This window comes from Bos indicus x Bos taurus, chromosome 6 (genome assembly GCF_003369695.1).
Source record: "Bos indicus x Bos taurus breed Angus x Brahman F1 hybrid chromosome 6, Bos_hybrid_MaternalHap_v2.0, whole genome shotgun sequence".
Classification (NCBI taxonomy): Eukaryota; Metazoa; Chordata; class Mammalia; order Artiodactyla; family Bovidae; genus Bos; species Bos indicus x Bos taurus.
In genome coordinates, this window is record NC_040081.1 from 101,426,111 (window position 1) to 101,452,507 (window position 26,397).

At 43.2% G+C, this 26,397-nt stretch overlaps 1 protein-coding gene across 4 annotated transcripts in view; it reads left to right on the forward strand.

The window, feature by feature from the left end:
• Window positions 1-1,397: 1,397 nt before the first annotated feature.
• The window catches only part of AFF1 (AF4/FMR2 family member 1), a 197,225-nt gene continuing 172,225 nt past the window's right edge, over window positions 1,398-26,397 (forward strand). For 2 of the 4 annotated variants that reach the window (XM_027544974.1, XM_027544976.1), the window contains exons 1-2: window positions 7,883-7,971; window positions 14,591-14,664. In XM_027544974.1, coding sequence (XP_027400775.1) covers window positions 14,627-14,664 — 38 coding nt within the window. In that variant the 5' untranslated portion in view covers window positions 7,883-7,971; window positions 14,591-14,626. Of the gene's footprint in view, window positions 1,617-7,882; window positions 7,972-14,590; window positions 14,665-26,397 lie in introns of those variants that run through there. The other 2 variants (XM_027544973.1, XM_027544975.1) reach the window with 2 other exon arrangements.

Below are 26,397 nucleotides of genomic sequence, written 5' to 3' on the forward strand. Positions count from 1 at the left end.
TAGGGAAGACCTCCAAAGCTTTCACCCAGAGGCACAGCAGATCTCATCAGGGGCACCTTAATTATTGTAGCTGTTAAGGTAAATCATTATAATTGTGAAAGCATAGGGAGTAGGGAAAAGAGTTATATTTTGCAAAACAATCCATGGGATCAAGCAGCCAAGAGTTTAATTTGGAAATGCGAATATCTATCGCTTAGGTTTTCGGAACAGTGTTTATGTGGAAAATGAAGGAATCAGGAGGGGCAGAGCAACAACAACAAACGAAAAAACAGGGCAAGAAAGAGGAGTTATTTCATACATTATATTAATTTACATTCTATTGCATATGAAAAAGGTGATTTTCTTGATCCAAATGATTTCACCCATTGAAACCATTAAGAGGGGACTTCCCTGGTGGTCCGGTGGTTAAGACTTCAGGTTCCAATGTAGAAGGCAGGGTTCAATACTTGGCAGGGAGTTAAGATCCCACGTGTCTGATGGCCAAAAGGACAAACCATAAAACACAAGTAATACTGTAACAAATCCAATAAAGACTTTAAAAACGGTCCACATTAAAAAAAAAAAATCTGAAAAGATTTTAAACCATTAAGACATGGGGAAAATCCTGTCTGGGCCGTTTGATGATATCTTCCTGCATCCTTTTCAGGGAGGGAGGTGAGATACCACTGAGAGTTCAGGAGGACGCTTTCTTTCCTATGTTCAACAAGGGATTGGGTAGCAACTAGGCAGAAGCCTTCTTTTGGATCTGTTTGCCAAAGCCCCAATACCCATTAGAATTTTCTGGGGTTGGGCTGCTGAAGAGCAAGAGCTGGGGAGGCTGGATTTGGGAGGCCTGGTTTCTCGTGCCACTTTTTAGCTTGCGGACACTGGGCACACTATTTCTACCCCTTCGGTTTCATTATTTGGGAGATGGCAGCAATACTGTGTGTGTGTGTTTCATGCGGCTGTTATGACGATGAGCTGGGCTTGAGTGCGAAAAGCCCTTTACAAACCATTTAACCCTCTCCAGATGTTAGTTATTATCATCTTTCTAAAGAATAGGAGACTGCAGAAAAGACTCTTTGACACTTTTAGTCAAAACTTGACCCTAAGCTCATTCTCGCTGCAAAGCGAAAGGGTTGCGGTGCCCCACACCAGGCCGGGGCAGGGTCACCCACGCTGCCGGTGTACGGTCACTGCAGTATTCATTCCGAGAGGCTGCTGGCCCTGGGTCCTCCCATTGGTCTCCCGCGGAGGGCCCGCGCAGTTCCTCTCATCAGGGTGGTGCCAGCAAGAGGGCGTGGGCAGGGCGGGGCCGAGAAACTCGGGATGGGGCGTGGCCTCCCGGGGAAGGGCGGGGCCTCGCCTCCCGGGCGTTCCGGGGGCCGCCGGCGCGCGGGGCTAGCCAGCCAGCGAACGGACGAGCGCGCGGCCCCTGCGCACTCGGCCGCCGCCCGCGCGCGTCGCTGGCACAGCTGCGTTCTCGCCTCCGCGGCTGGGCGCCGGGTCCCGCGCGAGCCGTCTTTGAGCGCCCCGCGCTCCCCGCACCTGCGCCCCTTCCTCACCGCAACAGGTCAGGGGCGGGTGGAGGCGGCGAGGGCGCGCGAGCAGAGACTGGAGGACTCCAGGTCTGGAAGGTGAGCGGAATCCTGCGCCCTGCTCCCCTGAGCTGGAAGTGGGGGGGTTGGGGTGGTCATCCTGGTCCCAGCGCCGCGGCCGCTGACTTCTGGGAAGCCCCGGCTCTCCCGCCTCGCAGCCGGCTTCCCAGCACGCTGACTCAAGTCGCTTGGCGTTCCCACTTTTCCGGTGGGAACCTTCGGGGAGAACCGGCGAGGGAGACGCCGAGCTCTCTACCGCCCTTACCAATTACCGGCAGGTAGCGTCTAGAAAAACTGGGGAGGGGAGCACAGGAAGAGACCTGTCCTCCTCCCCACCTCTCTCACTCCACCGAATCCCACGTCTGCCCGTGCGCCCCGCGTCTTGCGGAAAGATGTTCGTGTATTGGAACCTGGTCCTGGGGTTGCGTAATAGAAGAGTCCCAGAAGTTTCTCCGCGGAGTGGGGGTAAAAGCGTGGCTTTTCTCTCCTCCGTTACGAGGCCCCCTCCCCCCTTCATCGTCACCCCTCCCCCTCCTACGTCTAGGAGAGAGATTAGTGGTTCCAATCTCCTCAAATTGTGATCGAGATGGAGGTGTGCGGCGGTGGTCCGCAGACTCTAGAGAGGAAGGGGAAAAGTTGGAGGCACCGTCTGAGACCTGCTCCTGGCGCAGAGGGAGACGGCGTCTGCAGAGCGTGGAACTGGTTAATTTCCCTCGGTGATACATTCTTCTTGATGTCTGATCCTCTGACTGCCACACGCTAGCCCTCCGACTTTGCGAGCGCCGGGGTTGGCGAATTAGGAGGGAGAGGACCTGGAGCGTTACAGGAATCATCCTTTACCTTAAGGTGCTTGGGAGTTACGTTAATGAAGCTGCGAGGGACCTGCAAAGGTCTTGCGACTTTCCTCCTAGGTTAGTCTCCTTGGAGTTTCCGCAGACCCCGTATTGTTATGTAAATTGCCTTGGGAAGACCCTTGGCTTTGGAGGTGGAGATGAGTCCGGTCTTCCGGGAGCCCATCTCTGTTGGGGGTGGGTGGGTGTCGAAGTGGGGGTGGGGAAGGCCTTGCAGACGAAGTTTTTTTTTTTTTTTTTTTAACAAAACAAAACAGTAGGGTGGGATAATCTTAACCCAGTTGGTGCACGTAGCAGGAGGGGGTGGGGGCGGGGAGGAGGGATGACCTACCATCAAGAAACCAGACAGATTTAAATCTTAAAGGCGAAACCGTACATTAAGGCGAAGACCCATGGTTGTTCCTTCAGACGCTTGGCAGGTGAGAAGAGCTCAGTAATTGAGGCAGAGAAACGCCAGGCAAGGGACTGGCCTGAGAATGTGGGTGATTTTGCTTGTGGAAGATTATTTCAGAACAAGGTCATGCAGAGGTGGTAGAAGGTACGGGCAGTGATGGGACCCTCCACCCTACTCCCGGACCTACCTGGTGTCAGACTCCGAGTAGCGACAGAAGTCACGAAAAAGAAAGACCTTGGGACTCAGGAGTCTAGTTCTGGTTAGAGGCTTAAGAATACCTAGGCATGCCCTGTTTCAATGTTTACTTCCTCTGTCTAATGTATTTCCTTAGCTTGCCTTTCATCTTTAGTGGAAAGGGTTCCTTGAGTGGATATTCTGGAAATTCACAGGAGAGTTGAAAACTCTGAATGGTTTGCCTGCTTTCATTTAGAGGTGGTGTCTGTTTGCCAAGGTCGGAAAGTATTGTATTTGAAGATAAATATGCAGAAGAGGAATGGGGAGAACTAAGAGATAATGACCCAAGAGAATGAAGGAACAGAGAAAGTAGGAGACTAGATAACTAGTACTTAAAAAGCTAATTTGAATTCAGCTAACTGAGGAGAGGGGACCAAGGAAAGAATTTGAGACGCGTTTGGTCACTTTAGGACAAAGAGGTTTTGAAGAGTGGGACACAAGGTTTTGGAGAAAAAAAAATGAATATTGGGGACTTCCTCACCCCCCGCCCCACCCCTTCTTTTCTTTTTCTAAATAGAACTGACAGCGATGATGTGGTTGGAGATATGCAACTTGGAGGTGTGTTGCTGTGGACCCTTTGCAGGAAGAAAAGGAACTGTTACATATCAGAATTAATATGTCTTATTCATTCACTGTGGCAATTGAATTTCTGTAGTGTCTTTGGCATTTGCTTAACTCTTCAACCTCTTTAAAAATGCTCTTAACTCTTCAACCTCTTAAAAATATTTTCAAGACTTACATTGTGTTAATTTTCAATACAGAAATCATCAAGGGGCAGAAAATTTATGACAAGAGTAAAGATCAGGTTATTTTCAACATTGCTTTCTCTTACAAGATGTAAAATATGCATGCATTTCCACCAGAAGTCACTGTTTCATTGTGAGTTTATGAGACCTTTAGTAATTAGACTGTGTCAAAACTGGCTTTCTCTTCTGTTTCCTATTTGTTTAACTGAATTTTACAAAGAGTTAGTGGAGCTAGAAGTTATTTTTATTGACTAAAATACTTACTTAATTTGTCTTTGATTACATGGAAGAGTTGTCTAAGATACATATATATATATATATATATATATGAGTTGCATCTTTATTAGGAACATTTATAAGTCACTGGAGCCATGTGATTGGTGGAAGTTATAGTGCTTTGGGGGTTGAAAAGATGGATTAAAAAAAAAGTGGAAAAGGCAAACTTGTTCTCCATATTTTTGAAGATGCAAACAAAAGGCGTTTCATGCTCAACTCTGTAATCTGTGCTTTCATTGATCAAATTTGCATAATGCAAGTAAGTTGACTTTATGAAGTTAGTCCATTATTAAAATTCCAAATTTTAAGATAGATTTGCGCTGTCACTTGTGAAAAGGGTAGAACTAATTTATATATAAATATCTGGATTGTTATAAGCATACACAGGGGACAGTATACCCTGCAGATGTCCCTTAAGGTATGGCATCATAGCTAGAAAATTCTTACTATTGAATCTCTACCCTGAAAAATGTCCTTGAATTCATTTGCCTATCTTAGTATTTCTGTTGAAGGTAAAAGCCCAGAGTTCCCCTATTTTAAGACTAGACCGTTAACAAAATTTTCAGGAGATTGAGAAAGTATGTTAGAGAGTTCAAATTAAGGAACTGCATTTACCATACTCATAGAAAGTTTTGTAAATAAGTTATATTTTTCATTAAATTATAAAGTCAACAATGACTCCCATTCTCAATGATATTTAATTGACTGTGGCTTTCCAGCAGTCTCTTTTTAGACACAGCAGTAGCTTATTTAATATTTGCTGAATTAATATTAGATTTTTTTACAAGAGATTACATAAACCCTGTCATCTGTTTACTAAAATTCTACCACCATGCAGAAGTAAATGTGAAATATTTAGTTCTTTGTAGGTGCACATCTTTATTCCTGGCTGTTCATAAGAGCATAAGAGATTGTTGTAGATGGGGAACCGTGAGGCTGTCAGGCCTTGAGGGTTGCTAATAGGCGTTTCTGTCTTATGCCTTAGGACAGAACTGTTTCAGTAGTGTTCTCCAGGGGAAGAAAATCAGCTGATTTTCTTAAATTATCTGGCCCATTTAAAACATGACTAAGGATTTCTTGCTCAAGCAAGTTTTTCCTATTAAATGACTGAGATTATTGTGACAAGTGGAGTCCAGAGAAATCAATTACATCATTAATGTAATACCTCATGTTCATTCCCGATACCTTATAAGAATCCAGTATCTTCTAAGTGCCAGACAGTGCTCTCAGCTTTGGAGGAACTGATAACACCAGGTTAAGGCAGAGAAAGAGCCCACGCAGGTGGAGTTTACATCCACAAACCACATAGCACAACAGCTGTTTACCAATGGCGTTCACATGACATATCATTTAAGCCTAATTGCAACTCTGAAGTTGGAGTTCATTTTCCATTTTAAAATCAGGAAATTGAGTTGAAGAAGTTAAGTGACTTGACTCTGTGACTCAAAGCCTGGTGCCCTTTCTACTGTGGTACACTGTGTTGGCCATGTTGATATGTGGTTTCCTGTTTTTCAAGAATTAGAGCTTGACTCTCAAATATAAATAGTGTTTCTCCTTGGCTAAGTAATTCTTTCTAATCATTGTGGGAATAAAAAAGCAGGTATTTTAATTTAGCATTTGGGATGTACATGTGTGACTCCAAAGCAGAGTATGTAGCCCTATTAAACAGATATGCAGTGCTTATTTGCATCAAATAAAGACCCTTACCTTCCTAAAAATTAAATGCAAGGGCTTAGGAGCCATCTCTGTTAGTGCTTCAAATCTATTATTCAGGTTATGAAAGGTCAAATCAAATCCCTATGTAAATCAGGATATACTCATACCATTTCCTTCTATTTTATGGATATGGTGAATATATGCAGTAAAGTGGTGTTTTTCAAACTTACAGTAACCATCAGAATCTCCTGAAAAACCTTCAAGATACACATATGTCTTTCCCTTTCCCACCCCCACAGTTTCTGATTCAGTAGGTCTGGGGTAATGCCCAAGAATTTGCACTTGTAACATGTTCACAGGTGATATTGATGCTTCTAGTTCTGGAATTACACTTTGAGGCATACTGCAGTATAGCAGAGAATTTTAAAGCATGGTTTCTAAGCCAGACAGCTTGGGCTTGAATCTTAGATATGCCACCTACTCTAGCTGTCAGGCAGATTACTTAACTTCTTGTCAAGAACTGTGAAGGCTCTGACATTTTACCCCACTTTCAAGCTCAAAAACTAACCTGCCACAGTTTCATGGACTCTTGAGAATGGCTTTATTACTTGTAATAATGGCTATAGCCAGACTATTACCATTTTCTTACACTGGTTCCCTAAGACCTAGTTTCCAAAGAGGGGAGATGTGGAAAGAGTCAGATGGTACCTGCAAACACAGAGGATAACACTAAGAGAAATCCACATCTTCAGGGAATCCTAATCTTTTATAATGGGCAGTTAGCACACCTGCCCTTTGCTCCATAGGGAGATATATTTTTCAAGGCTGTTCTCTGTATAAGCATCCTTAAAGATCATCTGGAAAAAAGGCGGTTGGTGCCTCTGCTTATACGATATGCAGAAATGACCCATGGAGAGTTGACGTCTGACACTCTCCCATTCCCTTAGACAATGGGTTTAAGATACTATTGTATCTCCCTTTCTGGGTAGTTGGGTTGATTAAAGGTAATGTGATTTGGCAAGTACTTGAAGCAGAACATAATAAGTGCTGCATAAGTATTTCCTATTATTACTCCTGAAGGGGAAAAAAAAATTTTTTTTAATGGTAAGTATTGCCTTATAAGATGAAATAATTGTTTTACTGAGTATCCCTAACTTTAAGTTCATTCTAAGACATTTCTCTGATGGGTCTAAATTCTAAAATAGGGATGATGCGTTGTACAATATTTTACCATGCCATGGGGAATGAGGCAGAAACATTTACCGCCCACATTCACGTGCTCTCCACCTCCTTAGGGCACACTAATCATGTGATTAATTCTGTCCAGGGGGCTGTTCGTGAGAGTAACATGTTTTTCTGGACTGAAGCCTTTAAGTGGCTGTCTACCTCTCGTTTACTATAGTAAACTCTGCAGCCACGTTTTGAGATCGTGGAGTTTCCAACTTGGCTTTTTTCCAGCTTAGATTTCTCGGTGTGGAGTGAAGCTCCCTGCCTCCTCCCTAACCCCTCCCCTCCTCCCCTCCACCATATGTAACGAACATAAAGAATGACCAGGAAATAAGTTTTTGTGCCATCAAGCCACTGAGATGTGGGGCTTAATTTGCCACAGTAGCATAACCTTATTGCTGTTGTTTAGTCACTCACTCAGTCGTGTCTGACTCTGCAAACCCAAGAACTGAGCTCACCAGGCTCCTCTGTCTGTGGGATTTCCCAGGCAAGAATACTGGAATAGGTTGCTGTTTCCTTCTCCAGGGGATCTTCCTGACCCAGGAATCGAACCAGAGTCCCCTACCACTGAGCCACCTGGGAAGCCCAGCATAACCTAGACTACCCTTACTCTATTCCACTACCTATAATACCTGCCTAATGTGAGAAAGTTGACAGTAATTTTAAAATACAGGCTCTGGGCATGTATATGTAAAGCTGGATACGGAGCTTACATTCTATTGAGGTATGAACCATCAACACTTACATATTTATTTGCTTATTTAGCAGAAGTTAATTTCAGATACAAGCTTCCCTGGTGGTTCAGATGGTGAAGCGTCTGCCTGCAATACGGGAGACCTGGGTTCGATCCCTGGGTTGGGAAGATCTCCTGGAAAAGGAAATGGCAACCCACTCCAGTATTCCTGCCTGGAGAATCCCAGGGACAGAGGAGCCTGGTAGGCTACAGTCCATGGAGTCGAAAAGAGTCAGACACGACTGAGTGACTTGACTTCACTTCAATTTCAGATAGTGTAAGTACTGTGAAAAGATAAGCATGGCCAACACTGTTCTTTTCCTCCCCAGTGCTCATTCCCATTTTTTGTTGCTAAGAGAACCTTGATTATGCATGCGATTAAACTGGGCGCAGCCTTAGGTGACAGATCATGTTTGTTCTCAGCCAGTGATAACAATTTGTATCTTGATTTACCTGTTTCCTCTGAAGCTGGAGGAGGCCATGTGACCTCGTTTTGGTTTTCAGGTAGTAAAGGTTTGGGGAAGGACTTTCCTGATGTGGCTGACATAGCCACACCTTCCTCCTCCCATCTTCCTCCTGCTTGGCATGTTGAAAAGATGTCTGGTTATGACCAGCAACCTTTTTGTACAAAGAGATGATGTGCCTAAAGACAGCACGCTAAATGTGGCCGAGCAGGAAGAGCCAGAGTTCCAAATGGCCTCATTGTATGGCTAAAATTATACCACTAGCCACCTTCCTTTAGACTTGCTATTGTTGCTGTTGTTCAATCTCTAAGTTGTGTTTGACTGTGGATTGCAGCACCCCAGGCTTCGCTGTCCTTCACTATCTCCCGGACTTTGCTTAGATTCATATCCATTGAGCTGGTGATGCTATCTAACCGCCTTGTTCTCTGCCGCCCTCTTCCCCTTTTGCCTTCAATCTTTCCCAGCATCAAGGTCTGGAGAAATTGTTGTTTAGTCGCCAAATCATGTCTGACTCTTTGCAACCCCATGGATGGTAGCTCGCACCAGGCTCCTCTGCCCATGGGATTTTCCAGGCAAGAATACTGGAGTGGGTTGCCATTTCCTTCTCCAGGGGATATTCCCAACCTAGGGATTGAACCCACATCTCCTGCATTGGCGGGTGGGTTCTTTAGCAATAAGCCACCAGGGGAGTCCAGAAATATTAGAAGCCACTGTTAATTAAACAATTATTACTTGCAGCTAGACACATTCTGAACCCATATAGAATATAATGAAATAGCGCATGGGTTGGCTGCAGGCACATCAGTGCTACATTTGCAGCTGCATTCAGGGAGGGCTCTTGGAGAACGTGTTATTTGAGCTGAACGATGGGAGGGAGCTAACAGGCTGTGGGATGTGGACTTGAGTTTGGGGCCTGAACCTTGTTCAAGGCGGTGTCCGCCTTGAAACAGAGGGTTTGAAATGGAGAAGAGGTCGTTGGGGAAATCGTGTTACATTATGAATGTCCTGAGGGCTTCATGTGGCACTGGAGAGCTAAAGGAACTGTAGGCGATCATGTCAGTTGGGGGCCCTGAGAGTATGAACTGCTTGGGGTAGAGTTCTGGAGAATTCAGATGAAAACAGTGTATGACCCATGACTCACCGCTGACACATTGCCAGTTACCAAGAGGCTGTTATTCCTGGAGGGTATGTGTGGAAAAGGGGAAGGCAAGCTGACCAGGGACCAGACCAGACCAGACATCCTCAGGCCTCTGGGCAGTTGTTTTCCTCATATTCTCTGGAAACTGGGTCATGGTCATGGGGCTTTGAGACCTACTTAGCAGCTGTTTGTCCAGTAGAAAAGCTTCTCTAATGTATGGATTGTCTTGAACATGTACTTTGGTTGGCAGAAAAATAACCAGAACAGCTACTACTATTGAATGTTCACCATGAGCTTGGCATTGTGCTAAAAATATGACACCCATTTCATTTAACCCTCCAGCAACCCCCAGGAAGCTCCATGTTAATGATAAGAAGGCTGAGACCTTGAGGTCATATAGCTAGGAGGTTGCAAAGCAGGCCTTTAAACCAGCACATCATCGCAAAGGCCCCTGAGAGTAGGTTCCCAGGACTGTGCTAGATTTGGAAGCACTTAATGGCCTAAAACCGGAGGGAGGTTCATGAGGGAGGGGACATACATATACCTATGGCTGATTCATGCTGATACATGGCGGAAACCAACACAGTATTGTAAAGCAATTATACTCCAATTAAAAATAAATTTAAAATATAAATAAAATGTAAAAAAAAAAAACCACCCTAAAACAGAATATTTGAAAATATCCTGAGTCTTTTTTTTTGTATTCCTCTTCTTCTTTCCTTGTAATTATATATGTGTATGGTGTGAGTGTCTGTAAAACTTCAAAAAAAAAAAAAACAACAACTTTTTTTTTTACTTGAAATGTTTTTCCTTCTATTTTGGGGAGAAAAAGCAGTTTGATGTATGTGACATTTTTATTTCTGAATAAATTTGCATTGCAAGAGGCTGAAAGGACTGTGGAAGGGTCACTTAAATAGATCTGACAGAGTGCATGTCTACATGAAACAGTCTGTGTCAGTTACATAAAAGGTAAGATCGACATTGCTGACTTAAATAAGAACTGCTGTGTACTGAATGTCCATGATGTGTCAGTGTGCGGGGCATTTTAGCTAGATTTATAAAGCACTGTTCTTGGTGACTCTGTAAAATAGGCCATTTTTCCATTTTACAGGTGGGAGCACTGAGGCTGGTAGAGCTTAATTTGCCCAAAGTGATCACCTGTCTTGCTTAAGCTTCCTTTTTTTTTTGGCTGTACAGCATTACTCTATTTTTAAAATAGAGCCACGTTGGAATCTTACCTGCTTTACATTAAAAAAAATTATTTCATTTATTTGGCTGTTGGGTCTTAGATGTGGCACACAGGATCTTCGTTGCATCGTTCAGGATCTTTCATTGTGGAGCGCCAGCTCTAGTTGCCACATGTGGGTTCAGTAGTTATGGTTCAGTCAGTTGCTCTGAGGCATGGGGGATCTTAGTTCCCTGACCAGGGATTGAACCCATGTCCCCTGCATTGAATACTGGATCACTGGGGAAGTCCCTTACCTACTTTTTTTAATGGGAGGATTTTAAACTGGCTCCCCCACCCCCACTTATTTTTCTGCTTTGTCTTTATAATCTGGTGAAAATAATATAAAAATGTATGAAGACTTCAGGAAGACCTGATTTTCAGTATTGATGGGTCAGGAAATTCCCCACCCCCAACCATTATACTTAAAGAAGAAAATGTTTATGCAGATAATAAAAGGATTCATAGCATACAGAATAAAAGCTGAAAGTGCTGCTTTCCAGAGAAACCACTATCAACAGTTGAGTGTGTGTGTGTTAAGGGTGTGTGTTATGCATAAATATCAAAAGAAAACATTTTCAAGCAAATTGGCTCACAGTGTACATTTTGCTCAGCATCTTGTTTGGATAAACCTGTTTGATGTTACACCGTGTCACCATGTTTCATGTATCATAATTTACCCTTTCTGTGTTGGTATGTATTAGGTTGTTACCAGTTTCCTTGCTATTACAAACATTTTATTAGAGAAACCTTCTTGTACAAATGTGGCTATTTTTAAGAAAGATTCTTTGAAGGAGACATTAACTGAAGCATATACTAGGGACCTTCCTTAGCAGCACTTTAGGGTCATAACTTTCCTAACCACAGTAAGCCTCCATTCTAACCTAACTAACCTTGTATCTGAATATTCATTGGAAGGACTGATGCTGAAGCTGAAACTCCAATACTTTGGCCACCTAATGCAAAGAACTGACTCATTGAAAAAGACCCTGATGCTGGGAAAGATTGAAGGTGGGAGGAGAAGGGGACGACAGAGGATAAGATGGTTGGATGGCATCACCAACTTGCTGGACATGAGTTTGAGCAAGCTCTGGGAGTTGGTGAAGGATAGGCTGAATTCGGTCTTTACTGGGAGACATGGTGGTGATGCGGCCTTCTTGCCCTTGCCTCTGTGGAAGGGATCAAGCCACCAAGCAGGGTTACGAATCTAAGTTGCACATTCAAGTCCTTAGTTGTGCCTACGGCCAGATCGCTCAGAGGATGCCTCTTTCACTTTGTAGTTCACTCACCCGCCTAAGAAACCAGTTGTGAGACCCGGGATTCAGCTGACTCCCTCTGTCTTGGAGGTCTCACAGTTCCTAGGATGATTTTCTTTGGTTGCTCAGTCCTATCCGACTCTCTTTGACCCCATGGACTGTAGCCCACCAGGCTCCTCTGTGCATGGGATCTCTCAGGCAAGAATACTGGAGTGGATTGCCATTTCCTTCTCCACTAGGACCATTAAAAGAAAGGCTTTATTTATTTATTTATAGCAGTTAAGTTCATAGCAAAACTGAGCGGGAGGCACAGAGATTGCTCATAGACCTCCCTGTCCCCGGCACCACCCCCAGCTTTCCTCCACTCAGCATCTCCCACTGGGGTGGTACATTTATTACCATTGACGAACATGAGCCCTGACACCTCATCACCCTGAGTGCTAGCCATCTTTTACTACAGCTCAGCACGGCTTGCTCCTCACTTCCTTTAAGCCCTTGCTGAGATGTTTCCTTCTCTGACCACTTGATATAAAAGTGCAGCACCTTACCTCGTTTCCTCTCTGGCCCTCTGCACTTCTCAGTTTTCTTCTATGACACTTTTTCAAGTGGAACATCTGTATAGAATGCTTCATCTTTACTCGCCTTCTGTAGTTTGTAAGCTCAGTGATGATAAGTGCCCATTTCCTTCACTCTCCTCTTCTTACAGTAGATGCCCAGGAAATATTTGTTGGCTCAAGGGGCTTCCCTGGTGGTCCAGGGGTGGGGACTTTGACTTTCAATGCAGGGGATTTGGACCCACATGCCCCTTGGCTAAGAAACCAAAATATAAAACAATATAAAACAATATAGAAGCAATATGGTAATGAATTCGGTAAAGACTTTAAAAAAATGGTCCACACCCCAAAAATCTTAAAAAAAAATTTTTTTTTTTTTTGTTGGCCCAGTGAGTAAATGAACAAACTAGGAAACTCAGAAACTTTGTTAGGTGAAAGTGAAGTCGCTCAGTCTTGTCCGACTCTTTGCTGACCCTGTGAACTGTAGCCCACCAGGCTCTTCAATCCATGGGATTTTCCAGGCAAGAGTACTGGAGTGGGTGGCCATTTCCTTCTCCAGGGGATCTTCCCAACCCAGAGATCGAACCCAGGTCTCCCGCATTGCAGGCGCTCTGAGCCCATGAGACTCCCTCAGTAGCCTCGCTCCCCACCTCCTTTGTGCAGCAGTCAGCCCTGGGGCGGGTGCTCTTGGCTATTAAGCAGCTAACAGGTGGGGCATCTTCATTGGGAGGACTGTTTTGGGAACAATCATCATGGACTCTATTCCGACTTCCCTGGTGGTTCAGGCGGTAAAAGCAGCTGCCTACAATTCTGGAGACCCGGGTTCTCCAATCCCTGGGTTGGGAAGATTCCCTGGCGAAGGAAATGGCCATCCACTCCAGTACTCTTGCCTGGAAAATCCCACGGACAAATGGAGGAGCCTGGTGGGCTACAGTCCACTGGGTCTCAAAGAGTTGAACACAACTGAGTGACTTTACTTACCTTCTTTAAAGGGGAGTGGTGATAGGGATTTGATTTGGAGAATTTAGAAAACTTGCCTAGGGCCACTATAGCCAGCAGGAGTGTCCTACTCCAAAGCATGTTTGACTTTCAAAATTTTAGAGCTCTGCTAAGGTGAGTCTGATTAGAATGTTTGTAGCATCTATGTTGCATTCTTTCTGGGGGAGGAGATAGACTGACAAATGGTTATCTACTAATAAGGAAACATTGTAGTCATGGAGAGGGGAGATAAAAGACCTTATCAAGAGTCAGTGTAGAGCTGAAGGACTCAGTTCTAGTATTTCTTCAGCCTCAGGCATAAAGTATGACAGTTAATCTCTTAAAGTAGCAGGCACTCTAAAAGTTGTTACAAATTTAACATCTGTATTTATTTCCATTTGTATCAGATAGTTTGTTAAATTGGTACTAAGATAATTTAGTAACATACCCTTTTGCCTTAAGGATGTTTGAAAAAAATTGAAACTATTTAAAGCAAGTTAGGATAAGAGCAGTAAATTTACAAATACACACAAGAAAGGGAAAAGGAAACAGCTGTTGATGGTGTTAGACACAGAGAGAAAGGTTGTTACTAGAGATATACAAGATAGGTACCAAGGCCAGTCTGCCCAGGTTGGATAACAACTTTTTTTTTTTTTAACCAGTACTGTTTTAAGAGAACTCTCCAGAATTGCTTTGGGGTTAAGTGGCTTTTATGAGTGGAAGTAAAATCTCAAGATTGGCTTTTACTGGGCTCACTTTTTTATTTAGCCTTGAAGATCAACTTTTCTTTCTTGTCTATACTTTTGCCTTTCCCCCTTTTGATTCTAGTGAGATTGTTGACACAACCTATTACCTTAGGCAAATTATTTAAAACTGAGTTTCACTTTTCTTATATATAAAATGGGCTATTTAGTATATGAGGTATTAGTATGTACCTTGCAAGTATATTGTAATGTTTACATGAAATGTCATTTTTAAAGGCTTGGCACAAACTGGACACTGGGGAAATGTTATTTCCTTTCTCCTGCCTCATGATAAACATACATGTGCACATATTTTTCCTGGCTGAAACTGTTTTCAGGCTTAAAATTAAAAATGCATTTGGCCTTTGGTATATGCCGGCCGGTTTGTTCACACGATTTGAGAGTTGGTGAAGAACCAGTCTGTTATTCTAATGAGAGCTATGAGTTCTGTGTCTAGTAAGATGCCTTCCAGTTTAGGTGTACCAGTTAGTTTAGTTATTTATGTGCTGATGTTCACAGGCTGCTGTTTCTTTTTCAGATGAGCAGACTCATCGCTTTCCACTAATTGGCAGCAATGGCGTTTACCGAAAGAGTCAACAGCAGCAGCAACAGGTAACCATGAGGTCCATGATGCAGAGATACCTTGATGTTGAATTTTATAATCAATTTTTCAAAGAATAAGGTTGGTCCTTTTTATTTTTGTGACCTATGGACTCTCTGGTGCAGGAAAAGGTGTGAAAATTTCTGTCTTCTCTGGATGAAATCAAACCTGTTAGACTGGCTACATTATTTTCTTTAAATCTAGTACTCTTTTAGTCTTGTAACTCATTTCGTTAACATGTGGATGTGATATTATATTAGATCAAGCATCCTAATTCTATGTTCGAGGAACTGGCCCAGGTCACACTGATTTGGGAAAATGTGCACCTGTTTGGTTTGTGCTGAAACAGATATGAGGAAATCGGCCTTGTGAGAGGCTTGGAGGAGGGAATTCTGTTAGATATACTTAACAATCAACATCTCTCCTTCCAACTCTGTACACATAGTTGACTGCCTTCTTGTGTATTGCATATGATCAGGGTTCCTTGCAGGCAGCGTATTTATATTGTGAAGCAGTTATTAAGAATAACCAATTTGCTATTCAGAAGGAATTCTTAATATCCCTGATCAGTTTTATGTATACTATTAGATATTCAAATACCTATGAAAGTAGGAGACCTGTAGACTCAAACATACTCAGTTAATATTTCTTGAGTAATAGATGATGGGGACTGTGGCTCTGGACCATTCTGGTGCTTTCCTACTTCCTCCTCCTTTCTGGCTCATTTAGGAAGCTCTTCCTGCACTCCAGTGGTCCCCATCGTCCTGGTGTTGAACTTGGTGCACTCTCCTCCCCCACAGAGGAAGGCACGTGGCCCAGGCTGCTACACAGTCCATGTGCTGCTAGAGCCAGAGGGGAAACTGTTAACATCCTTTTTTTTTTTTTTTTTTTAAGGCTTATTCATAATGTTCAGTTACACATAAGTTTTAAATTGTTATGTAGTTAAATGTCTTGGTATTTTATGGATTCTGGATTTGATTGTGCTTTGCAAGGTCTTTCCTATTCCATGATTGAGACAATAATGTCACGTGTTCTCGGCTGGCACTTGAAAGGTTTCATTTTTTGCATTTAAATCAGAACTTGTACGCTGGTGGCTTGTGGGGCAGATCTGGCCAACAGATGGGTTTTGTTTGGCCTCTCACAGTGTCCTAAATATATATATATATATCTGCCAGTGATTTTTACATAACAATCTAGACTTCCATCTTCTCCTGAAAAATTTAACAGCACAGCGTTTGCATTACCATAGACCACCCCTCAGATGGAATCAAATAACTAGCTCCTGCTCTTTTTGAGAAGTCATGAGCTTTCTAATTCAAAACTTCTCAAGTGATGTGCCATTACTTTTCAGGTGTGCTGAGACTTAGTTCTCCCCAACCAGAACTCCCAAACACCCACCTGATTTCCTCTGACAGACAGACATCTGCTATGTCAGCTTGCCCCAGGGAGACTTGATGTTTAAAAAGAAAGAATGAAAAGCTGGGGAAGCACGGATCCTTTTTAGTTCACTACAGTTCCCACGCAGCTGGGTTCACGGACGAGTTAGATGCTTTGCCCTCTTCATTTGCTGCCCACTTTAGATCATTGACTTTTTAGTGTTTTGATCCATCTGTAATTGATTTTAGTGTAAAGTGTGTGTTGTAAATTTCCATATTAATAGGAAAATGAAAAAGTCTGGGGGATGTTAGCCTTTTTTAAGCAAAAGGCTGGCCAGTTGTTCCAACATAATTTATTAAATCATCTATCTTTACTGATTTGAATGCCATGTCCAAAACCCATCACATTCTTGAGTCTGTTGGTGAACCCTTTTGTGCCATCAGTTGTCTCTTCTGCCAACGGTGCTGTACTATTTCAGTGTTTTTATAGATTTTAATATTTAGGCAGATTCTTTGTCAGTAATTTTCATTTTTAGAATTTTTATGGCTAGTCACATCTGATTACATTTCCACATGTACTCCGAAGTCGTTTGTCATTTTCTAGAAAAATTGTTGGCATCTTGATTGGAGTTTGAATTAATCAATTAAGAGTTGAATTCTATAGAATATGAAAACTGGGTCTTTCTACAAAGGAATCTAAATATCAGGTTAATGAAAATGTATCGGGGTGAAGAAATTTTAAATTTCTAAGGTTTTTTTGGAGGTATGATTTTTCAGCTATTTCTGATTACTCACACTGTATCCAGAGTAATTTCTGGAAGAAGAATCATAAATTATAATAACACTGAACAGTATCATCAGTGGCGAGATTAGAAAAGATATTTGGTACTCCATTATTTACATGTGTTTTCTGTTGTTGCTAATTGTTAGACTAGCTAATTGCCCTTTGTAGTAGCATTCTAGCAATTACAGAGCTGTTTTTATTATTTGTTACATTTGTCTTTTCAGCTCTTGAACTCCCTGATGTGGTCCTTTTAATAACCCAGTACAAGTAGTAAGTTAGAGGAAATCCTAAATAGAGCTCTATTTTTAGCATATACCAAATAGCTCACTTGTTTAAATGTTTTGTCGTGTTCAGTTCAGTCGCTCAGTCGTGTCCAACTCTTTACAACCCCATGAATCACAGCACGCCAGGCCTCCCTGTCCATCACCAACTCCTGGAGTTTACCCAAACTCATGTCCATCAAGTTGGTGATGCCATCCAGCCATTTCATCCTCTGTCATCCCCTTCTCCTCCTGCCCCCAATCCCTCCCAGCATCAGTCTTTTCCAATGAGTCAACTCTTCGCATGAGGTGGCTGAAGTACTGGAGTTTTAAGCTTTAGCATCAGTCCTTCCAAAGAACACCCAGGACTGATCTCCTTTAGAATGGACTGGTTGGATCTCCTTGCAGCCCAAGGGACTCTGAAGAGTCTTCTCCATCCCTCCCAAAAAACAAATTCACGTGAAACTGGTCCAGGACTAGCACATATTTTAAAGGAAATAGATGTGTATTGAGCAGGCAGGTATTAATTGCGCAAACTAAATAGACGTCTGAGTGTGAATCCTTAGTCTGCTCAGGGCTACCAGAAGTCATCAGCATGGCAGAATATTAATATCATGTGTAAAGACAATATTTGTTTTAGTTCTTACAAATAAGCTTATTCCCCTGGCTCCCAGACTTATCAACATTTGATGGTACTCAGTCTGATGTACTTATATTTCTCCTCCCCTTCTTTCCCCTCCCCTTTTTGTTCTTTCTAAAAATTGTTATTGGAGTGTAACAAACTGAAAAGGGCTGACACTATGAGTACAGTTCAATGCATTTTCACAAAGTGAACACACTTGTGTAACCGATCAAGCAACAACAATACCAGCTCCCCAGGAGCCCCTCCTGTCTGCTCTTAGCTACTGTCTCTCTCAAAGCCTACCGCTATTCTCACTTCTATGCCTGCTTTCGATTTTTATTTTAAAATAATCAAGTAGTGTATTCTTTTTGGTGTCTATTCAGTTTCGATGCTTATGTTATTGTCAGTCAGTCACTAAGTCATGTCTGAGTCTTTGGAACCCCATGGACAGCAGCACACCAGTCTTCATGGATCACAGCCTTGTCAGGCGAAGGGACTTGTGTAAGTCAATTAAGCTATGAGCCGTGCCATGCAGGGCCACCCAAGACGGACAGGTCATGGTGGAGAGTTCTGACAAAATGTGGTCCTCAAGTGAAAACCACTCCAGTATTCTTGCTGCAAGAACCCCATGAACAGTATGAATAGGCAAAAAGATGTTTGTCATTTTTCTTTTATTTCACAAACTTATATATCTTTATATGCCTTTATAATAAGGCATATTAAATGAATATACTATATTTTACTATATAATCAGTATTAAAATTTTAAAAATTTCCATCAACTTTTCATTGTCTAATCTGATAGTATAATTATCCTTACTCTTTTCCACTTCTCTCTCCTCTACCTTCCAACTTTTAGCTCTGCTTTTAGGTTTTTTTTAATTATTATTTTGGTGGCGCTGGGTCATTGCTTCTGTGCAAGAACTTTCTCTAGTTGTGGAGAGCAGAGGCTACTGTTTAGTTGTGGTGTTCGGGCTTCTCACTGTGGTGGCTTCTCTTGTTGCAGAGCATGGGTTCTAGGGCCTGCAGGCTCAGTAGTTGTGGTACATGGGCTTAGTTGCTCCAAGGCACGTGGGGTCTTCCCAAACCAGGGATCGAACCCATGTCCCCTGTATTGGCAGGTGGATTCTTAACCACTGGACCACCAGGGAAGTCCCCTGCTTTTAGTTTTAAATTGTCCAGGTTGACAGCACATTTTATAAGCATCTGTGCTTTTGCAAGCTTTATCTTTTAATAATAAAAGCTGAAAAACCAAGAAGCACTATTTACACTATTTTGATTGGGAAGCAAAATAGCGTTTAGGGTTTTATTTCTTCTCTATGGGTTCAAAGTCAACCCAAGTACCACTTGACACATTTGATATTGATCAGGACAAGTGAACACCTATAGCTGAGTGAATTGCTCAAATTCATGCCACATTTTAAATTGCCTCATCTTTGGATGGTGTTTTTATTTTTCCTGGAGTTTCAAATTACTTTTCTTTCTCCTTGTTGAAAGAGAGAACATGCCCCTTTGCAAGGTCACTACCCTGTCCCCCTTCTTTCCCTTCAGGGTGTGTTAGGAAATCTGCTGATATGCTTGTCAGTTTGGGGGAAAGATTTGAGTGATTGCATTTTGTGAACCCTGAACCATAATGCTATACTCTTGCACGCTCTCCTTCCCCAGGAGAGTCTGAAATAACGTTTACCTCTCCTAATTGAGGGGAGCCCTCAATTAGTGAGGAAGCTACAAGGTGTTAAGCTGATTAACACCTATTATATGGACAGATTTTCTTTGTGTGAGTAAATCAGGGGCCTGACTTCCAGATGCTCACTAGAGAGATTAATGGCTGTAAGCTGTGTTTTCCTGAAACTGTGATTGGCCTGGGCATTGTAAATAATCCACACCTGGAATTGTGAAATTTCCTGTGTTTCCCCAGCAAGTTGTTTTAGGCCTGATTTATAAGCGCAATAATGTTTCTTATACAGAATGCATGGTTTCCCTTTATTTTAGAAAATGGTTGCTCGTCGTGTGTCGTTGTCATATATAGTTTAAGAGGAGTCATTCGGTTTGATGGGTTTAAAAGAGTTTGGTTTCAGACTTATCTCAGGCCTGAGGAAATCTTTTTCAGAATTAGTTATTTCCCAAATGGACAGTTAAATTTGGTGGGGAGTGGGTGTGTGGTGGGGAGTGGGGGAGACTCAGCTGCAGACGTACTGAGTACTTTCACCAGTAAAATCTAGTTGAGGGGCTTCCCTGGTGGCTCAGTGGTAAAGAATCCGCCTGCCAATGCAGAAGACACGGGTTTGATCCCTGGTCCGGGAAGATCCCATGTGCCAAGCAATAACTTAGCCCACGCACCGCAGTTATTGAGCCTCTGTTCTACAGCCTGGGAGACACACTACTGAGCCCACATGCTTCAACTACTGAAGCTCACGAACCCTAGAGACCATGCTCTGCAACAAGAGAAGCCAGTGCACTGCAACTGGAGAGTAGCCCTGCTCTCTGTGAACAGAGAAAAAGCCTGAGCAGAGGTGAAGACCCAGCACAGCCATGAATAAATATAGAGGACAATTTATCTAAAAAAAAAAAGTCCAGTTGATTTTGTATTGCCTAAGTGATGTAGCAGACTTGCGTGTGGGACTCCAGGGCTGGGTAACTTGTGTTTAGATCTCTGACACATTGGACAAATGGCTCAACTTTTAAGCCTCATTAAGATGAGGATACCAAGAATAATGTATGTAAAGTGTTTATCCCAGCGCCTGGGATAAACTCCTTCATGAATCGTTAATTCTCTTGCTCTGGTGATACTAGTAGGGAGCTGGGTTTCAGGAGAATAAGTACCTTCCACAACTCTACCTCAAAAGAGAAAGACTTTGTTTAGAGGCAGCTCTTTGGGTGGAAAGGATTCCTTTGTGAGCTACTCCAGGAATAGGGCTTCCCAAGTGGCGCTAGTGATAAAGAATGTGCCTGCCAATTCAGGAGACAAAAGAGACATGGGTTCCATCCCTGGGTTGGGAAGATCCCCTAGAGGAGTGCTTGGCAACCCAGTTCTGTATCCTTGCCTGGAGAATCCCACGGACAGAGGAGCCTGGCGGGCTCTGTGGGGGTCACAGCGAGTGGGACGCGACAGAGTGACTATCACTTTCACTTTTCTTACCATCTTTGTATGAATACTAATTTTATACTATCCTGATTTGGGGAAGAACCTTTTTCTTTTTTGTAGGCTTCAGTTATAACAATCCTTTTCTTCTAAAGCAGTAGCCGTCAGCCTCCTTGGGAATATGTGGAACAGGATTAAGATGAATATTTCAGTTTCCTCTTTTTCAGAAGCCTGGAGGACATTATTTCAGAATCTGAGTCTTGTTTTCTGTCTCTCATGATAGCCCTGTAATGTAGTTAGATTAGATGGTAATCTGGCTCCTTGTACTGGAGGAGGAAAAAGCTTGGAGAAATTAATAGTTGAATGTGTGAATCAAGCTATAGGGAATGCTGGAGCAACTGGTTTATTTTAGTGGAAAATTTTTCTCTACCAAACAACATTTAACATATTATTAAGCAATTTCTGCCTTTGACCAAGTTTTGATGCTTTTCATCAGATAATGCTTTCTTCTTAACCTGAAAGGCAGAGTGTCACCGTTTCTGTTGCTTTAAAATGATTTCAGACATTGGATTGTATGTGTTTATATAGGTAAGATGTTATAATAGACAGAGTTAAGTGAACAGGTCTTATTAAAGCTACTGAAAGCATGAGGTGGTCCCAGACTTCTTATCAAGGGGGAGACAATCTGAAGGAAAAGAGAAAGAGGGAGACTGGGAAGGAGGGAAATGGGATGAAGGGGCAAGAGAAAGACAGAAATTTTGTGCATTGTAACAGCAATAAAGAATATTGGCCCTGACTGGGCATGAAAACCTAACTTAGTATAGATCTTATCATACTTCTTGCCTCCACTCTTTTTCCTTCACTTGGAAAGAAAAAATTTTATTATAGACAGTAGAAGTAGAATATTTCATTAACTTTCAAATAGCCTTTTCTCCAGATTTAACATTTCTCAATATTTTGCCACACTTAAAAGGAAAAAAAAATGTATCCTTTTCCTTTTGTTCTTTGCTGGAGTGATTTAAAGCCAATCCCAGACATCTGTTTTTTCACTTTGGCTTTACCTTATGTGCGTCTCCTTTAAAAGGGGGATTTCTTTCCCTACATAATTGCGTGCCAGTCTCTTTCCTAATAAAATTACATTTTAGATTCATCTATGAATTAGCCCGTCTCCACACTGTTCGGATTGTTTTAAAATGTCTGTTCAAGTTGTTTACATCCTGACTCAGTCAAATCCAAGTGCGTATCCTGCCTTGCTGTTGTTTTTTAGTTGCTAAGGGTTCCCTAAAATGCTGACTGTGTTGTGTGTGTGTGTGCGTATGCGCGGGCGTGCGCTCAGTCATGTCTGACTCTTTGCTACCCTATGACTTGCAGCCTGCCAGGCTCCTCTGTCCAGGCAAGAATACTGGTGTGGGTTGCCATTTCCTTCTCCAGGGGATCTTCCCAATCCAGGGATTGAACTCACGTCTCCTGCATTCCTGCATTGCGGGTGGATTCTTTACTGCTGAGCCACCTGGGAAGCCTGTATACTGTGTTAGGTTTTGTCACGTCTTAACCCAGACCATTTATTTACCCTGCTTATTTTGTGGGGATGCTGGGTGGGGGGCAGGCGGTGGAGTTGACTGTTTGAGGAAACTGAGTTGAATGTATGTTTTACTTTGTGGATTTATCTGACTGCTTCTCTTAATGTGTTTTTGTTCTTATAGACCAGTGGTTCTCAACCTGGAATAATTGTATTCCCTGGAGGTGGGGGTAGGGGCGCATCTGACAGTGTCTGGGGAGACTGTCATTGTCACAGTCTCTTGGGTGGAGCCGGGGCTGCTGCTCCACACTGTACTGTACTCAGAATGGCCCTCACCACAAATACTTTTCTGTCTCCTTTTGTCTCTGGTGCTGAGAATTACATGCTTCTGTCCCAGGTATTCCCTGTAGAATGGAGTGAGCGCTAAAGCTCAGTTACACGTTTGACATAGTCTTTCTGCTCAAAAGGGTTGTCTAGCCCAAGAGTGGTGCTGTTTTTCCATGATGGATCTGCGTGCCAGTTACAGGGGTATGTCACCTGGCAAAAATAACAGGTGTGAGCTGAGCACTTTATACAATGCACGTTCTATTCTAATTTTAAAAGTTTACTTGGAAAAAAAAATCTTCCTAGTCCTTCTGTTGAACCTTCCTCTGACTACCACCTCAGATCCTTAGAGAAATCTTTAATCCTCTTTCCTTTTAATGTAAGAGACTGGTAAAGATGGGGGAAACGGATGCCTTGTGCCTTAATTATTGAGATGGTCTTGGTCTGTTATGGGCAAACCAGGTGCTGGTATCAACCTTGTTCTGGAGACACCAGAACGGTTAAGTACCATTAGGCTCCCCCCGCGCCGCCCCGCCGAAGGGCTTCCCAGATGGCGCTAGTGGTAAAGAACCCTCCTGCCAGTGCAGGAGATGAAAGAGACAGGAGTTCGATCCCTGGGTCAGGAAGATCCCCTGGAGGAGGAAATGGCAACCCACTCCAGTATTCTTGCTTGGAGAATCCCAGGGACAGAGGAGCCTGGCTGGCTGCAGTCCACAGGGTTGCAGAGTCCGGCACGACTGAGCACACCCAGCTCAGGCCCCCAGGAAAGCTTGCAGGAGAGGGAAGGAAAGTTCCCCCAGATGAGATGGCTTCCAGAGAAGAAAGTTGCCTTTCCCAGGCTCTGAGAAGTGGGCATGCGGGGCAGAAAGAACCAGCGGAGGCTGGGAATGCAGTAGTGGTGTGCTGGGAACCCTTTCCGGAAAGTTGTCTTAAAGCCACCGTTTTCCCCCCCATCTCTGATAAATCACTGGAAGGAAAGGCAATGAATTTTTTTCTGACAATCAGTTCTTACTGGGGGCCCAAGCTTCGTTTGCAAGTGAAAGGGCTGCTGTTGGAGTCGTGGACATCACAATGGGCCCTGCCTCTTTTCACATCAAAGTGTAAAAGAATCTCCAGGGGTGATTAATGGGGGCTGCTGGACTCATTACTTGTAAACAAAGCTGAGGGGTGACCTCGACATTTTTTTTTTTTTAATTAAAAGAAAACAGGGTTTCCTAGCGGAGAGCCATGGGTCTGCTCTCCATTTGAATTTTGACGGCTCGCACTGGAGATCTTTGTTAAGGTTACAGAGAGGCAGCCTGTGTTACCCAGGGTTCGAAAATGCCCTCCCCTCCACCGCCGGCCCCCACCCCCCTCCAGGTACCCTGTGAGGTCGAAGACTGAAGTCTTGGCTCCAGCTTTATTTTTGTTGCCAGAAGGGGGAACAGGGCAGAAACTATTGAGCCCTCTTTCTCTAGGGGAGACTGAGGGCTTAGACCCCTCCTCTGTTCTTTTCCCACCCAGCATCAAGAGAAAAACGCCTTCCTCCCATGCAAGGCAGAAAGAGGTCAGTTTTAAAGTAAATTCCTAGAACTTTGCCCCGAAGTCCAAAGACTGTTGTTTTCAAGTTTACATTTCAAGTTAGTACTCCTTTCATTTCTGTAGTATGAGGCTTGTCATTGGATTGAAACTTTGAACCAAAATTACAGTATTTGAACATTTCATGTTCATCATTTATACTGAAAGCAATACTATTAAAACACTGTTATTAGCATGAGAAATCTAGCATTTTATGGACCCAAGATCTAGAAACTGCTCTTTAAATTCAACCCTGCAGCTGAAGGTCCACCTTCGAATAAACTTTATTTCCAGCGTCCCCATCTTCCCATCAAACTTATCTCTCTCTTGCTGTTCTTTCCCTTGGCTTCTTTGTTGGAGTCGGTCCAAGCCTTAGCCAGATTTTAAATAGATGGGGGGCCAGAGTGACCCTTTGTAACCCAAGTGGAACCTGTATGGCTTTGGGCACCCAAGAATTCTAATGTGTTTACTCACTTCTCAAGTGTTTGGTAATCACCTTCTGAGTGTATCTTCTAAACAAGTTGTAAGATTTGAGAAAGGAGCAGAGGTCACAGCTGGAGGGGTAGAGAGGAGCTCTCTTCCAGCTGAGCCGTTTTCAAGTAGAGATAAGAGAATGTCCAAGGACTTCTTTCCCCGAGATATGGAGTGGTGTGAATGGGGGGGACGCTCCTTGTTGACACGGCTTTGTGAGTTCAGATGCCAACAGCAGACTTCAAGTCTGTTCTGCATTGTCTTGCTAGAAGCCTGTGGCAGGGAAGTCCTTTATGAGCTCTGGTTTGAAACTGAGGCTTGGGCCAGAAATCCTCTTGGTTGACCTTCTTTTCTGGCCTCGTTGTTGTTTAGTCACTAAGTCGTGTCCAACTCTTGTGGCCCATGGACTGTAGCTCACCAGGCTTCTCTGTCCGTGGGATTTCCTAGGCAAGGATACTGGAGTAGGCAGCCACTTCCTTCTCCAGGGGATCTTCCCGACCCAGGGATTGAACCCACATCTTCTGCTTGGCAGGTGGATTCTTTACCACTGAGCCACCTGGGAAACCCTCTGACTTTGTAAAGGAGTACTAAATAAAACCTTCCTGGGAGATGGCTTCAGCATGGCTCCAGTAGTCAGAGAAACATGCTTCCTCTTCTCCTGCAGGACCAAAGCCAATATCTTAAAAAAAAAAATACTTATGTTTATTTTATTTGGCTGTGCTGGGTCTTAGTTGCAGCATATGGGTTCAAGTTCCCTGACCAGGAATCGAACCTGGGTCCCCTGCATTGGGAGCACGGAGTTCCAGCCAGTGGACTGCCAGGGACGTCTTCAAAGCCAGTGTTTTTCTCCTGGGGTGTGGAAGGTGGGGTGGAGACAAGGAAGGATGGCAAGGGATAGGGATGACTCATGAGCTGCTGACCAGAAAGGGATGGATTAATTTTAAAATTGAAAGCTGGAAGTGGTGTGCATCCTGAGACGAGTTAGAGCTGTTGTGCTCTCGGGGTGGTGACGTGTGTGCTCTGCCCCGGATCACTTTGCAGTCTGTAGAGCATTGCACACATGGCAGGTGGTGACCCTGTGCATAACTCAAGCTCTCAGCCGTTAGAAGCTGAAGCAGTTCTCCTTTTAAATTATCTTTAACATCCGGCAGAAATGTCATGCCCTCTGCACTTGATAACTGAGATATGAAATCACCCTTAATTTAAGAATGGAGGTGTTGATATTCAAAGGAACAGAGAATATTTAATAAATGAGAGCAAGGAATATACCTTATTTGTCTAGAAAACATGTCTGAAAATATGTGTTCGTTGTGAAGGACAAAGAGTTGGGAGTCAAGGCAATGAATGAAATGAGAAGACACTTGGAAAAGTTTTTAATATCAGTGTTACTTTTCTTCTCTGTTCTCCTGCTGCCAACTCAAAGTAGGGATTCAGGTGAGTAGAACACTTCTTCCAGGCTCGCTGAGATTCCACCCTTAAATTTTCACCTGGAGAGGCATCCCAGTTTAAGGGAAAGTGAGTTTATTTTGAAGTCAGTGAGAGTTGGGCTTGAACTCGAGGCCTAACTAGATGTGTAATGCTGGGAATTTACTGACCCTCTCCAAATTCTTACTTCCTTCATCTGTAAAATAATATAATGAGAACTGCATGAGATAATGTATTTTTTAAAACCCTAGTACCTGCAGTGAATCAGTATTTAATAAATAGTCACTTCCTTCCCTTTCTGTTGACCCACCTCAGAGAATCTGAA